The following is a 14,273-nucleotide window of genomic DNA, read 5'->3' on the forward strand; positions in this document are numbered from 1 at the left end:
TGCCATTTGCCCTATCCAGCCGTGTCCCTTGTCTGCGCCGGAGGTCTTCCCCGTCCCACCCCTGAGGTGTCCCTGCCCTATCCTGGAGGTACCCCCCCTATTCCAGCGGTGTTCCTGACCTATCCTGGCGGGGCCCCTCTCCTCTCCTGGCGGTGTTCCTCACCCTGTCCGGGGTGTTTCCTGTCCTAGCCCGGCGCTGTTCCCTGCCCTGTCCCGGCAGTGCCTCCTGGCGGACTCGTGTGACCCGTCCTGCCTCAGTGGCACGGCTCGCTGCGCGGGCGCACTCGGCCGTTAGTGACGCGGCGGGGCCCGCGGCGGGCGGGTCGTTGCCGCCAGGGGCTAGCCGTGACGGACAGCTCAGGTAGCCAATAGCAGACGGCGCAGCGGGAGGGGCGCGGTGGATGCAGCGCGAGCGCAGGCGCTTCCCCACCCCCACCCCCCATCTGGGTCCGTCTCTTCGTGCGCGTTGCGCCATCTCCCGCTGCCGTGGCTGCGGCTGCACCGCTGGAGCAGGAGGAGGCGGAGGGGGGAAGCACCGTGGAAAACGTTGCCCGCCCGCCCGCGCTGCCGGCGCCGCCGCCTCATGCCGTGGCGCCGTCCTGCCGCCGGCCCGGGGACCTGCATGGCCGGGCATGGGGAGCGCTGTGCCCTCCCGCACCCCCAGGGCTGTGGCGCCGCTCGCCGCTCTGCGGCGGCTGCTCGCCGCACTGGGGCTACTGCTGCTGGGCGCAGGTACCGGGAGTGTGGGGCTGGGAGGGACCGGAGCGCAGCCGTGTGCGCGCAGACGCGAGGAGCTGGCGGGTCCTTTGCCTTCCGGTAGAGCCTTTCGTGAGGAGGGATTCGCGAGTTGGGCCTGTGTAGTGCAGAGGAGAGAAGGCTGAGAGGGGATCTCGTTAATGCGTATAAATATCTCTATCCGAGAGGATGGTGCCAGATTCCTTCATTGGTGCCGAGCGACAGTAAGAGGAACGATGGCTATAAACTGAAACACAAAAAGCTTCACCTCAGCATGAGGAAGAACTTTGTATTAAGTTTGTATTAAGAGCACTGGAACAGGCAGGCTAGCAGGGAGGTCATGGAGTTTCCCTCTCTCGAGACAGTCACACTCTACCTGGACACGTTCCTGTGTCTCCTGGTCCAAGTGATCATGCCTTGGCAGGGGGATTGGACTTAGTGATCCCCAGAGGTCCCTTCCTGCTCTAAAAATTCTGTGATTCTATGATTTATTTGACTGCTTGATAACTTGACAGACTTGCTCAGCTAGCCTGATTTATTTGTGATTAAAATAATATTATGAATGCAACTGAAGGGAAGTAAAAATTTTGATGCTTTGAAAGTCTGGCTCTAAACCCAATATTCCCTCTGGCATTTTGCTTGGCATGGGTCTTTTTTGTGTATCTGAAAGCACAGGAGTTGATTGTTGTTAGGAGTTTTTTTCTGTATTCTGCAAAGGTATGTATGCCTTGCACAAAGAAATTTTCAGCTTACCTACACGAGTCATGGTCGTGCTTAGCTGTAGGTGAGGAATTCCTCATTCTGTTGTGTGTTGTCTTGGGATTTTGACAGATTTGTGTTAGCTACTCATCACTGGCAAAACCTATTGCCCTTATAAATTCATGGTTTGGATATTGAGAGTAAGTCCTGTGAATACTGACTCAGGAAGGTCAGCTAAGGGGCAGGCAAAGAAATTGCTGATATCCTCTCATCACTGGGTGCACTGCAGAAAATAGCTATTTAAAAATGAAAAATGTTGTTATTCAGCCTATTTTCCACTTCTCACAGTTCAGGAGTTTCTCGTATATTTCATTTTTTGGGTTTATTTTAACTCTTCCATGTGTCTTTGTGGCATCCAAAACCCACTTCATGACAGTGAGAAATTTTAGATAAATGTTCCACAGATAAATTTTAGTAGATAGTTTTGCAGGCTTGGACAGCTGTTGCATGTAGTTGTGCACCTATTCTTTATGAAGGTCCATTTTCTCTTTGGATGGCAGGAAGTGTGATCTCTCCTAGACTGGGGGGGTCCTCCTGGTTTTAACTTGTGTGAAAAGTGTGGCTCTGTTGCCCTTAGTGTGTCTTGTTTATTTAATTTTTGCTCCTGATAAGTTCTTTGGTATAAGTTGCCTTCAGAAAGCTGTTGTTAACTGTCATGAGAATCTGGAAAGATTTCACATCATACCTCTGAGAACTGTGGAGGAGACAACTGTGAAACATCGGTTTGCTTGCAAGGATGTTAACTGCTTTTTTATGGAAATCAGGTAATCAGATAAAACCTGACTGGTTTGCTTATGCAAACTGAACTGTGTAGCAGTTGTATACCTCTGATAATTTCTTCAGGCTTTTACGTGAGAGAGTTTCTCTTCCACCTGTCTTATTACTGAATTATGCTCTGAAAGGTACAGCTACTGCAATGTACAGGTGCGTTACCTGAAAACTTGCACTTCAGACAACTGGGTTTTTTCACACTTCTGTCCCAAAAAAATGAGCAGTGATGCTTTAGCTGTGGCAGTGCCAGGGAAATAAAGCAAACTGCTTGTCTGCTTACCTACCAATTCTCCCCCACCCTGGTTTCTAGAAGAGAAATTTTTGCTTTATTCAGTCTAGTTTTTGTCTAAACATTTTTAGACATTTGACATGTCTAACATCTAAACAATGTCTAAACAACATTACATTGTTGCCTTTACCACATTCTTCTGAGGGGCAGAATTCTGTATAAAAATTCAGTAACTTTTGTAAAGCACTTAAAGGCTAAATGGAGACTTCCTTATTGACTTTGTGATTAATTTAAACACAGAATTGCATCATCACCTTGGTATCTGGAAAGAAATGTTTGGCTTGTACTTGACAGGACCTAGTGCTCTTAATTTTTGTCTAGACAATATGAAGTAATGGATTAAGACATCATTAGTCCTGTCAGCCTCTGAGATAGTCTCCATTGCTTTCTATCTTTCAACCTCTTATTTTCTAAAATGCAGTGATTCCCTAATGGGTGAGTACTGTAAGTTTCTTTTAAGTTGTTTTCTATGGTACTTGTGGGAGTGGAAAGGGGTATTGCCACCAAAGAGCTTTGCTTTTATGTCTTTCTGCTGTCTGTTTCGCTTAGGTGACTGTGAGCTGCACACATCTTGTGGAATCCAGAAGTGCACCACTGATTTTGTATCCTTTACTTCACATCTAAACACAGCTCTTGAGGACTTTGATTTGGAGTTCTGCAAGGCCCTGCGGGCATACTCTGTGTGTACCTATCGCAATTCCAAAGCATGCCGTGGAAACCTAGTCTACCATTCTGCAGTGCTTGGGATCGGTGATCTCATGACCCAGAGAAACTGTACCAAAAATGGACCCACATCCTCCACCAACTCTGAAATGACCCATGATCCTTGCAATTACAGTGGCCACACAGAAGTGAGAGAACATCAGGGGGGAGAGAAGACACCTCCTCCTACTTACCTGTTCTGTGGCTTGTTTGGGGATCCTCATCTGAGGACTTTTAAGGATCACTTCCAGACATGCAAAGTGGAAGGTGCTTGGCCCCTCATAGACAATAAATACTTATCAGTGCAAGTGACCAATGTGCCTGTGGTCCCAGGATCCAGCGCTACTGCTACAAACAAGGTACAGATTATTTTTGTGCACTGTGCATGCTCCGAGAAGTAAAAGGCCAAGATGGTTAAGTCAGTCATTTAGCCCTTAACAGTGAAGAAGTGTATTAGCTTGAGAATCGTCTATGCAGTAGTATAAAAAAGTAAAACTCTTAGCATCATCTTTAATAAGCTTCAAACAAAACAGGTTCTTTTCTTCCCTCTGCTCTTGCTTAAGACAAGAAAACCTGTGCCTATCACCACACAAGCCTGTAATGATACAGGTGTAACACTTTAAAAGAGTTATTGATTATTGTACATCTGTGACTGTCTCTGCACTAATTAGAAATTTTAAAAAATCATGCAGTGCTTTGGGTTGGAAGGGAACACATGTTGAATCTGTTAGGAATAACCATTTTTGCTTTTTAATGCTCTCTGATACCTTGAGACTTTAAAGAGAGAAAGCTCTGCAATCACATTTTGGTTCATCTCCCTTTGCAACAGGTTCTGAAGTATCTATCAGTACCAGGGCAGGATACTGAGATAGGAGTGTGTGATAAGGCAAAGCCCATGCAGCACTCTCGTTTTACTGATCTGGCCAATGGATTAGATAGATGTCACCCAACAGACAACAGAATATTCAAAATCGGTGTCTTGAGCTGCAGTGTTCAAATACAAGTATGTCCTTGGAAAATCTTAATGGTCTCTGTTGAGTCTGTGTTTAGGGTGTCCTTGTAACATGGAGGCCTTTATTTATCTAATAGTCTTTCAGCTCTCATTCAGCATCCATTGTTATTGCTAATCTTAAATTAGAGTGAAGGCTTCTTGTTCTTTCTCTGTGTTCCAAAACTGTGTGCATTTCATTCTTGTAAATGAGGAAGTTCTGGAGAGATCAATTTGGTAGCTGCTTCCTGAGAAATTTTGCCAGGTGCCTTGCTTAAATATTTTATCAAGCAGCCAGTTCATTGTGTCATTAAAACAATGAGACTTCTTTTTGGCTCCAGGCTTGTTCAAGTGCTAACAAGACTTAGACTTTACTTCTGTAGGTGTGTAAATTATGCTTTCCCTGCAGAACAAGGCAAATGTGCTCAAGGAAACAGCAATGCTTCTTTGTCTGAGCAGGCTGAGATAGAAGTCTGTTTCATCCAAACTGTGTTACACAAAATAAAAGGTCTTTTACTGCATTATGGCCTGGATTATATGCAGAAATACTAATAATTTGAGAGACCTCAAGTTTCTTTTCTGTAGTTTGCTGAGCTTACTTTACTGAGAACAAAGCTGTGAGGTCATCTTTACAGCAACAGGGGCACTTAAGCGTTTTCTGGATTTTGGGCATAAGAATTTCAGCTCAGCTGTGGTTCACAGACATCACTTTACCAAATTACTTGACCACAGATGGTCTCAAGGTATATAGCTGATACATCTCATGCTGTATAACTGATTAGTGCAAGGAAGAACCATTGGAAAAATCCAGTCAGCACTGGTGAGAACATATGAAGTCAAAATAGTAAGTAGTGTCTGTGTTGTGAGACAAACACTGACAAAGTATCAACCACCTGAGATGAACCAAATATTGAAAATTAATGTAATATTATTAGGATATGTCTGCATATGCCAAAAAATAAATTGTTGCAATGAGAGGAGAGAGGTGGGAAGACTTGTGTCTTATACAAGTGGTGTAGAGAGGTGGGGCTAATGAGGGCATAGGATTTATTCAAATTGTTTGTAACTGGCTCTTGATTTACCTCTCGCTCTTACTTTAAAACAGAGAGGCAGAAATAAAAGTTGTGCAGAAGTGTGATGGTTAACTGAAACTAAAATGGGAGGTTGCTGTGGAAGAGATTTTAAGTTTAAACTTAGTTTAAAAATACCTTCTGATATGTTTTGAAGTAATGTGAGTCTCATAGCAGACTACTTAAATCATAGACTGTAACTAATTTGATATAATCAATCAATGATGAGAATAATTATTAAAATATCTATTCTTAGTGCAAATTGTCTTTTGACCTTTTCAATAAGTCATTCCCCTCTAGTCATTTTTCCTCTAAAGGAAGTAGCTTGTCTGTTTGTAATACTTGGATGTGAATTCTCATTCTAATTTTTGTTTTTGGAAAGCTGCTAGACACTCCAGACTTGGTCTGCCATATAGCCTAGTTATTCCCGTCAAGTAAGAATGGAGGACCTGCTTTTTCTTTTGTTGTGACCTACTCCCAATAAGTAGAAAGGTTTAAAAGGCTAGTTCTAATCTTAAAAAAAAAATTGCTTTATGCTAATGATTTTGATGTTGAAAGTCACTCACTCTTCAAAGGCACATCTTTGGGTGTCTTTCAGTCTTGCATTGTTTCTCAGTGGGCACATTTTCTAGCACAGTGGACTCAAAGTGTCAAATCTCCCAGTTCCTAGGACTAATGTATCTAGGATCTCTGAGCTGTTTGACTAGTTGTTCTTCTTGGTCTTGATTATACCTTTCCCTGATTTTGCATGGTCTTATTCTGGTTTTGCCATAGTTGCCAGCGTTGTGGTATTACTCGGTCGTTATGCTTCTCTGTCATTGCAGGATGCTTTCCAAAGTGTTAGGAAACTGTGAGGCAGGAGGTAGTTGTTATGCTTAATTAAATATAAAGCGTTTTCCTTTCCTGACCTCAAGGCTGTTACCACATGCTAATAGTCTTGCTTCCAGACCAACAAAAAGAACAAATTTAACATTTGCCATCCAGTAAAATACTGCTTTAAGCATGTGTACAGGCTGTTTTCCTTAGGCGTGAGTTGTGGACAACTGTCAGGTTTTAAGGTAGTGGGCAGTTCCAGACATATTCAGTTACAAAATGGAAATGGGATTGAGATGATGATTTGTTTCTTTCCACTAATTTTGTCCTTTTCTTTTCTCCCCTCCCCCACAGATAACTATTATTTTCAAATCATACCAAGACTGTACAGATCAGAAAGTATATCAGGCAATGACTAATGACTTGCCTGCAGCTTTTGTTGATGGTACAGTAAGTGGAGGAGATGAGAACACCAGGAGCTTGCACATTGTGGAGAAAGTCAGTGGCAAATATATTGAGATGCATGCAAGGTACATTGGGACCACGGTGTATATCCACCAACTTGGGCACTACCTGACCCTGGCCATTCGCATGCCCCAGGAGTTGGTCATGGCGTTTGAGGAGAGCCAGGATCTGCAGCTGTGTGTGAATGGCTGCCCTTCCAGTGAACGTATTGATCAGAGTGGCCACTTGCCATTGCCTGTGGTGGGAAAGCTGCTTCCTTGGGGTGCTGCGTCTCATCCCCGATCAGGGTACACACTGGAAACAGCCACCACCAAATGCCATGAGAAGATGGTTGTGAAGGACATCTATTTTTACTCATGTGTATTTGATCTACTCACTACTGGCGATGCCAACTTCACAGCTGCTGCTCACAGTGCCTTGCAGGATGTGGAGGCACTGCACCCCAGCAAAGAGCACTGGCATATCTTTCCCAGGAGTGGAGTTGATGGTGTGGGCAGGGATAGCAAATTATTTGTCATTCTTGGACTTCTGTGCTTGATTCTTGTTGCATATTTGTACAATTTTTTTTTTTTAGACTCTTAACAAAATTCTGAAATATATGTTGTCATAATATATTGAGTAAAGAGGAATATATATGTATGAACCATGTATATGAAGGGTTTTGACTTGGGGCATCAATCAGATAGGATGTTAACTGTTTTCATGTATGTTTGATTCAGTATTCTATGTATCTATTTGTTTTGCAGTTGTTGGAAAGTTTTATAGTGTCGCTACATTGAGACCTGATAAAAAGCACTTTATTTTTTACACATTAGATATGCAAGTGTGTATCTCAGTAACTAAAATCTTTACATTAAATCCTCAGTGCTCTCTCTTCTCTAAGTAGTACTTGGTTTAACACATTTTTTTAAACAGAATTAAGTTGTGGGTTTTCCCAAGAGACCTTTAGTTAATGCCAAACATGTATATTTTGAAGGTAGTGAACGGTCTCCGGAGAGAGCTTTAACTTAGAGAACTTCAAGGGAGCACCTTTTTTTTTTTTTTTTTTTTTTTCCTCAACAGGCCCTCCAATTGTCTGTATTCTAGAAGGCTACAGATTTATGAATTTTTCATGCTTGGAAACGCCACAATGTATCAATCTTTGCAAAATGTTGTAGGTGTGGTTCATTAGTATACCAGTAAGTATTTGTGTGTGTGTAAAAGAGTGGCTGTTCAGTGCGTAAATATTTTAAATTATTATAATAGAAGAACACTTGTCGTGTCCTGTCCCCGCCCCTGATGAGGAACATCAGTAAGGTGGTATAAGTGACCCCTGGTGGGGTGCACAGAAATTAAGAGATATAGACCATGTACTGTGTGTGTAATCTATAAATAGATTCTCAGTTTGCCTCCTAGCCAAATAGGATAGATAGGATATTGGATAGTTACCTGCTGGATACAGTTGTTATACTTCTTGCTTGTTTCTCTCTGCTGTCGAAGGTGTGTAAATTTATGACCAGCAGCTGCAAACCAGGCCAGTTTATTGAAAAAGATAAGTTTATTGAAAGAGATGAGGAAACTAAGATAAGGAACCATTCCCTCAGCAACTCAGTTGTACAGTTCCTTTTTAGTGTTTGCAGAGATACTTACAAGAATTACAACACAGGGATCTGTGTTACTGCTACATCTCTCCTGAGAGACTTTACAAAAATCCTATTTTCAAGTTACCGCAGAACTCTCAGAGTAGAAGAGCCCTGGAACAAAAAATTACTTTCTGTAAAACTAAAGAAGAGGTGGGAAAATTTGAATAAATGATACAGAAAAGTCCGTGAGATTACAGAACTTAGTGTAACAAGATGATCTGCTAAATATATATGGAGTATTTCAGCTGCAAGGCTAATCAGACAGTGTGAAGGTTAATTGAAAGTGCCAAAACTTACAAGAAGTTATGTCAGATACATGCAAAGAAATACAGACCTAATAAACCTAATCACAACTGTCAATGTTGCTTCACTAAGCTTGGAAGTTGAGGTGTGTGAGAAATAATCTTATCTGGAAGATGTATGTATCAGTGAAGTGAGTTGTGGAAATTGCCGTCGAAGGCAAAAGGAGCTTTAAATATGTATATGTTTACTGTACACAGAAGGCAGCTGTCATACGTGTAGGAACTCAGAGGTGTCAGTCTAACACCACAAGCTCTGTAGAAGGCTCTATAATGTGATCATCGGTATTTTAATGCAACAACCAGTCAGCCATTACTGATGCTATCTGTTTGCTGGCCTTTGTCTTAAGCTACCCTTGGATATTAGTAGCTTACTCAAAAGGGTTTTTTAAGTGTCTTCTAGAACACTCCTAACCATATGCTAACAGAGCTTCTAACAACAGGTGATTATAGGTCTCTGTAGTTGTGGAGTCTGACAACTTCCTTAGTAAGCATGTTGCAGGACTGACAGAGACTGTAGGCCTAATCCTTTTTTTTGGGTGTACAGAATGCTCCTAAACAAGGGTATTATAAAAAGAAATAGTAGGGTCAATTGCCTGTCAAACCAATAATTCTTTTTTTCTTCCTGGAAAGCCTGTCTGGAAGAAAAATGTGCGTAGAGCATCTGTTTAGTGGAATACAACTGGATAGTACAACCTTTTGTTCTTATGGGTCAAGTTACAGACCTTCAGTGTTGCATTTCCTTTCAGATAACTGCTGTACTGACAGAAAATAGAATACCAATTATTTACATTCGCCTACTTTATCATTATGACTACCCTGCGTTTGTTTTATGAGTTTTGAGGCTGTGCATCTGTTTACTTATATATACTCAAAAGTGAAGCAAGCCATTCTGCAAGCTTTGTACTACCTATTGAGAGTTTCATTAGTGGACATGTTTTGGAAAAAAGCCTAGGAGCATTATGGCTTTCTTCTCTTCTGAGAAGAGAGACACAGCACAGTTTAAAATCTTGCATTCATTTTCTTCATGTAGGTTCAGCTATTGTCTTTTACACTGAAATTTTCAAGCTTTGATTATTTAATGCCCATCTATGTCTTGACTGGTATAACTTCTTTCCTGTCTTTCCCTGTTCCAGCTATACAATATCCAAACAGGACTAGTAACAATTCCCTTTTTTTAGCAGGTATTCTGTGTTTTTTACAAGGTAAGCATTCTTTGTATTGTGCTGCTAGTACTCTTGAACTGTGTTCAAAGCAAACAGGGATTGTGGGGATCAGTGTTGTCCATTAGATTTTATAGTTCTCATTAATCACCTTGTTATGGAGAGCAACATAGCTACAGATTGGGTACAAGTATCTGGGTAAATTTGTGATGCTGATGTAAAACAGTTGCATCTGATCTGATTCAGAATTCTTTATGTTTGTAACTGAACTTTGTTGACATTAAAAGCTGCTATTACTAAATTAACTGTGAACAGTAAGATTGATTACAGCATTTGTGGAGTGGTATATATAAGAACTCATTAACTAGATATAAGAAAAGTATGTCACATGGGGTGTGCCAATACCTTATTTATAGGAATTATTTTACGCTTATTTTACATTATTACATTTACATTATTTTACAATTATTTTAAAGCTTAATGACCACTTCTGTTTACACTGTAATGACAGAAAAACATTTATTTATGTACACAAAATATGTACATGTCATTGATTTAGCATGTGCTGAGGGCTAGATCTACAGAAGTTTTGTATGTCTAGTTAGTGTGTGAAGTATCTAAATCCAAAACTGAGACACACATTAAGTCTGTTCATCTTGAACCCAGATGTTTCTCTAGGATCTCTAATGCTTTTCGTAGTCCAGTGAGCCCCCTTAAAGAATCTGTATTTTGCTGCTGAGCAGAGAAACTGAAAGCAGTCTTGAGAGTTGTACCTGCACCCCAGTCAGAGTCACGTGTTGGTCATCTGCCTGGTTTACTTGCAGGACTTCTGGGCAGGTTTGACTTGCTCACTCATGTTTGGCAGGTGATGGTGGAGTTGTTTAGAGTATAGGGGTGATGAGCATTCTGCTGGAGTTTGGGAAGCGGCAAGTCCTCTTCTGCCTTGGTCTTTCACATCTTGTGAGTAATAGCTGGGAGCTATTATTGAATAAACATAATTTGTGGTATTACAGGGGGATAGCTTTATCCAGACTTAGGTCCAGAGGTCTTAGGTGCCTCAAAAGAGACTGGAGGCATACTTCAGCACTTTAGAGGTATTTCACCTAAATTCAGCAAACTAAACCTGTAAGCTACTTCTGTAGTTGGTGGAGTGAATGGCAACATTTTAGATTGGATCAAATTATCTTCTGGAAATGGTATTACTGTTGTCCAGGAGAGGAGGAAACAGCTATTTTAAGTAGCTGAAGTCAGGTGAAGCTGTCCAGCCCTGATGGGTACATTTTAAGTTCTAGCCTAGGTTCACAGCCAGGGACAACCTATGTTCACTAGAGACAAGCCACCTGATCCAGCACTTCCTGTACAGCTCCTTGTGTCCCACACCTGGCTGGTGGAGACACTTTGGCCTGGGAAAGTCTCACACCAGACCTAGGTCTTGCCTGTAGTCTGAAACCTTCAATGTTTGATTATCTTGAAAGTAGAACTGAAGAAGGCAACAAGGCCACCCTATGCTTGTTGTACTGGCCTATTCTCCCAAAGCACTCTGTGGGTCAGGGGAAGGGTGGAAAAGAAGCTGAAGTCAGAGGGTAAAGAGGAGAGTGGACCAAGTGGGTAAGCTCTTAGTGGTAAGTGCTTCTAATCTTAATTTTTGTCTTTAAATTCCAAACTGTTTACATTTTCTAGTGAATGATGTACAGTATATAACAAGTATGCAGAGGAACAAGGGCTGCATTTTCTAATTAGAGAATTTTATCTTTTAGGCTCTTCTTGGATGTGTCCTTGCTGTCATTACCATACCAGCAGAAAGCAAAACAGTTTCAACAGCTGAGGCTGGCAAAATCCTTACATACCCTGCAGCCATGTTATTAATGTATTTGACTAGAAAGTAAGAGGTGTTTGTTTGAATCCCCACTCCAAACTGTGTGAAGCAGATGGGCAAACAAAGGTTTCTTGCCTGCTTGGGTGACTGCAGTAGTTACCCTACTGGGTTTACCATTTTTATCTGAGAATAATGTGTGATAAAAGAGCAAGCCGCTGTCCTTTCTCAGGAAAAATGCTCTGCTTGGAATTGTATGAGACCTGCCTTCAAAGAGTATATTGGATTAAAACTACTCCCACTTTCTGTAGATGGGGTATGTCAGAGGAATAACTTTCTCTAACACTGTAGAGATATCTCAGTGGTGGCAAACCCTTGTGGGCAGGTCAAGTTAAAAAATCATTTATATCACCATCTGTGATGCCATCTCTAATCCCTTACTTCTGACCTTTGTAGTGCCTGTGGTTTGGCATGACATGCCTTCATCTAGTTCTTCTTCCTTCAGGTGCTGCCAGTCGTCACTCACTAGCTTGCCTAAAATATCATGAGCAAATTCTCTGTAAAAATAAGTTGATACTCAGCCATGAGAGAGAATTGTTACCAGAACAGACCTTTTGGGGTGGGGAAAAATTACAATGCTTTAGCAATTATAAATTCTGTAAAAAGGCCCTAATCATTAAATTGTGCCTTGCACAGTAGTGTTTGGGATTCTTTGGAATGCTACCATTTCAGATTGATTTTTTTTTCAATATGCACGTAAAAAAGCCAAAGTCTCACCTTCTTGCAAATGGGATGAGCTTTATGTATCTTAAAGAGATAATAAATAGTCCCATTGGGAAATCACAGACACATACTTCTCTATAAGAAGAATAATTGGTAAAAAATCATTACAGATGTGCCTGTGTCTATGGCAATGACAGTCTTCTGCCCTCTGTCAGCAACTAGTGTAAGCTTCTTGGCTAAAAAATACGAAATTCTGCAGAGATGACCCTCTGTGTGTGAGTCCTTGAGAGCTTTCTACAATCAGACCTGTCTGTTCATTGGCAGAAGTGTTGAGAGTTTCTTCTGTCTCAACAGACCATCAGCTAACTCTTTTAAGACAATGGATTACTTTTTGACTTCCCCTGGATGCATTTTTTGTATTGTTTTACTCTGATAATAAAATCTGACAATCCTGATGTTGCTGTTTCGTGGACAGAAATAGAAGACCCTTAAAAGTGGAAACACTTTCTACTTAAGGGTTTAGGCTCAGATAAAAATCCAATTTCACAATTATAAAAATGAAGCCAAATAGAGCTCTTTTCGTAAATGTGTTAGGATGTTGTTCCTACATTGTCTGCTGAGAACAATGTGTGTAGGGAAATCTCTAGTTCTGCACATTTGAGGCAATTTTGCTCTGAGTTTTTTTCTACACTAGCTCAAACAAAGCAAACAGCGGTCAGCAGCAGGAGTGCATTACATGATCTTCTAAACATTTCTTTCCATTTAGTTCTACCAGGAAGGATCCATTTCATCCAGTCAGAGATGTGAATTAAAAGTAAGAGGGAGGATGAAATAAGGAGGTTCTCTTCAAAAGTGAAAATCTCACCAGCTCTTTCAATATTAAGAAAAGGTCAGTTGTCTGGTAATTATAATGCAAACCTTTAAAATCTCTGGATAAAAAATAACAACCAGAACCCTGCAATCTAAAAGCAGTTCATTGGTCTAATAACCAAAAAACCCTTCCAGTTTCAACTTTAACTAGCCAGTAAAAATACCCTCTGAGCAAAGTGCCAGTAGTTAAATGGCAATATACTGGCCTCTGGTGGAGGCTTTAAATTAAGGGCTGCTAACTGTAGTGTAATTGTGCACAATAGGATTGTATTACATTACATTGACAGTCATTAATGAAGCTTCCCAATGTAACAATTTAAGGAGGATTTTTTACCACTAATTTCGCCTTAGTGGTGTTCTTTATTATGTATGTGTGTGGACCACTATGTACATAGAGAGTCTTTTTAGTTTCCAGATATAGTTTTCTTTTGTACAAGCGTATTCAGTGGTTTAGAGACAAAGACAATTAGGATTTTTTTTGCCTTTTCACCTCTATTGCTTATGCATAGAGTCAGCATTCAGTATCCCACTTCTAAAGAGAGAATATTCTTCATTTATTTCACCCTTAAACATAAGTTTGAATATAGGGATTATTGTGTATCACCTCTGGCTGAAGCACTGCATCCTTGAATCTCAGACAGACTCTTTTCCCTGCATGTGACTTCCAGAGCTTTGTTTCAAACTCATACCACTCACTGTTAGTTGCATTTTTCTACAAAGGGACAAAACAGTGCTTGTCACTTCCTTACACTGATTGTCATATGCTACCAAGGAGCAGCCAAGCTGAAGTTACCATTTCATCTCTAGTATTCAGCAATCTGCACCCACAAATGTAATTTTAAGCAAATAGCATCCTACAAGAAAAAATTCATGTGTGAAGTTAACAGAGCCTTGTGTTCTCACTTCTCATATTGATTTTCTACCTAGACAGAAAAAATCCACAGCATAACCTTCTACACACTGGTAAATCCATTTCTGGGATTATGTCAAGAATAGCCTTGCAAAAAGCTGTTATCCCTGCAAATTAACAAACTCCAGTTTTTGCAGATGAGCTTAATTTTGAATATGTGAAAATCCTGGGACCTAGTGAGCTGCATCTCAATATCCTCATCCTTTGTATTTGAAAAGCCATGGTAGTCAGGTGAAGTCTGTAATGACTATATGCTCCATTCATTTAGAGAGGCATCCAAT

The 14,273-nt window shown here is 41.0% G+C and overlaps 1 protein-coding gene across 5 annotated transcripts; it reads left to right on the forward strand.

The window, feature by feature from the left end:
• Positions 1–434: 434 nt before the first annotated feature.
• On the forward strand, positions 435–9,977 carry RGMB (repulsive guidance molecule BMP co-receptor b). Of its 5 annotated transcripts, none has more exons than XM_041474196.1 (4): positions 435–732; positions 2,121–2,258; positions 3,104–3,615; positions 6,482–9,977. In XM_041474196.1, exons 2-4 carry the CDS (start codon positions 2,231–2,233, stop codon positions 7,172–7,174), a joined length of 1,233 nt encoding a protein of 410 aa, XP_041330130.1. In that variant the 5' UTR covers positions 435–732; positions 2,121–2,230; the 3' UTR covers positions 7,175–9,977. The 5 variants fall into 5 exon arrangements, with proteins under 5 accessions (XP_041330130.1, XP_041330132.1, XP_041330129.1 ...); XM_041474198.1 differs by having other exon boundaries at positions 2,131–2,258; XM_041474197.1 differs by having other exon boundaries at positions 620–732; positions 2,107–2,258.
• Positions 9,978–14,273: the final 4,296 nt, after the last annotated feature.

The sequence above is a fragment of the Pyrgilauda ruficollis genome, unplaced genomic scaffold (genome assembly GCF_017590135.1).
Source record: "Pyrgilauda ruficollis isolate IOZ18807 unplaced genomic scaffold, ASM1759013v1 scaffold310, whole genome shotgun sequence".
Taxonomy (NCBI): domain Eukaryota; kingdom Metazoa; phylum Chordata; class Aves; order Passeriformes; family Passeridae; genus Pyrgilauda; species Pyrgilauda ruficollis.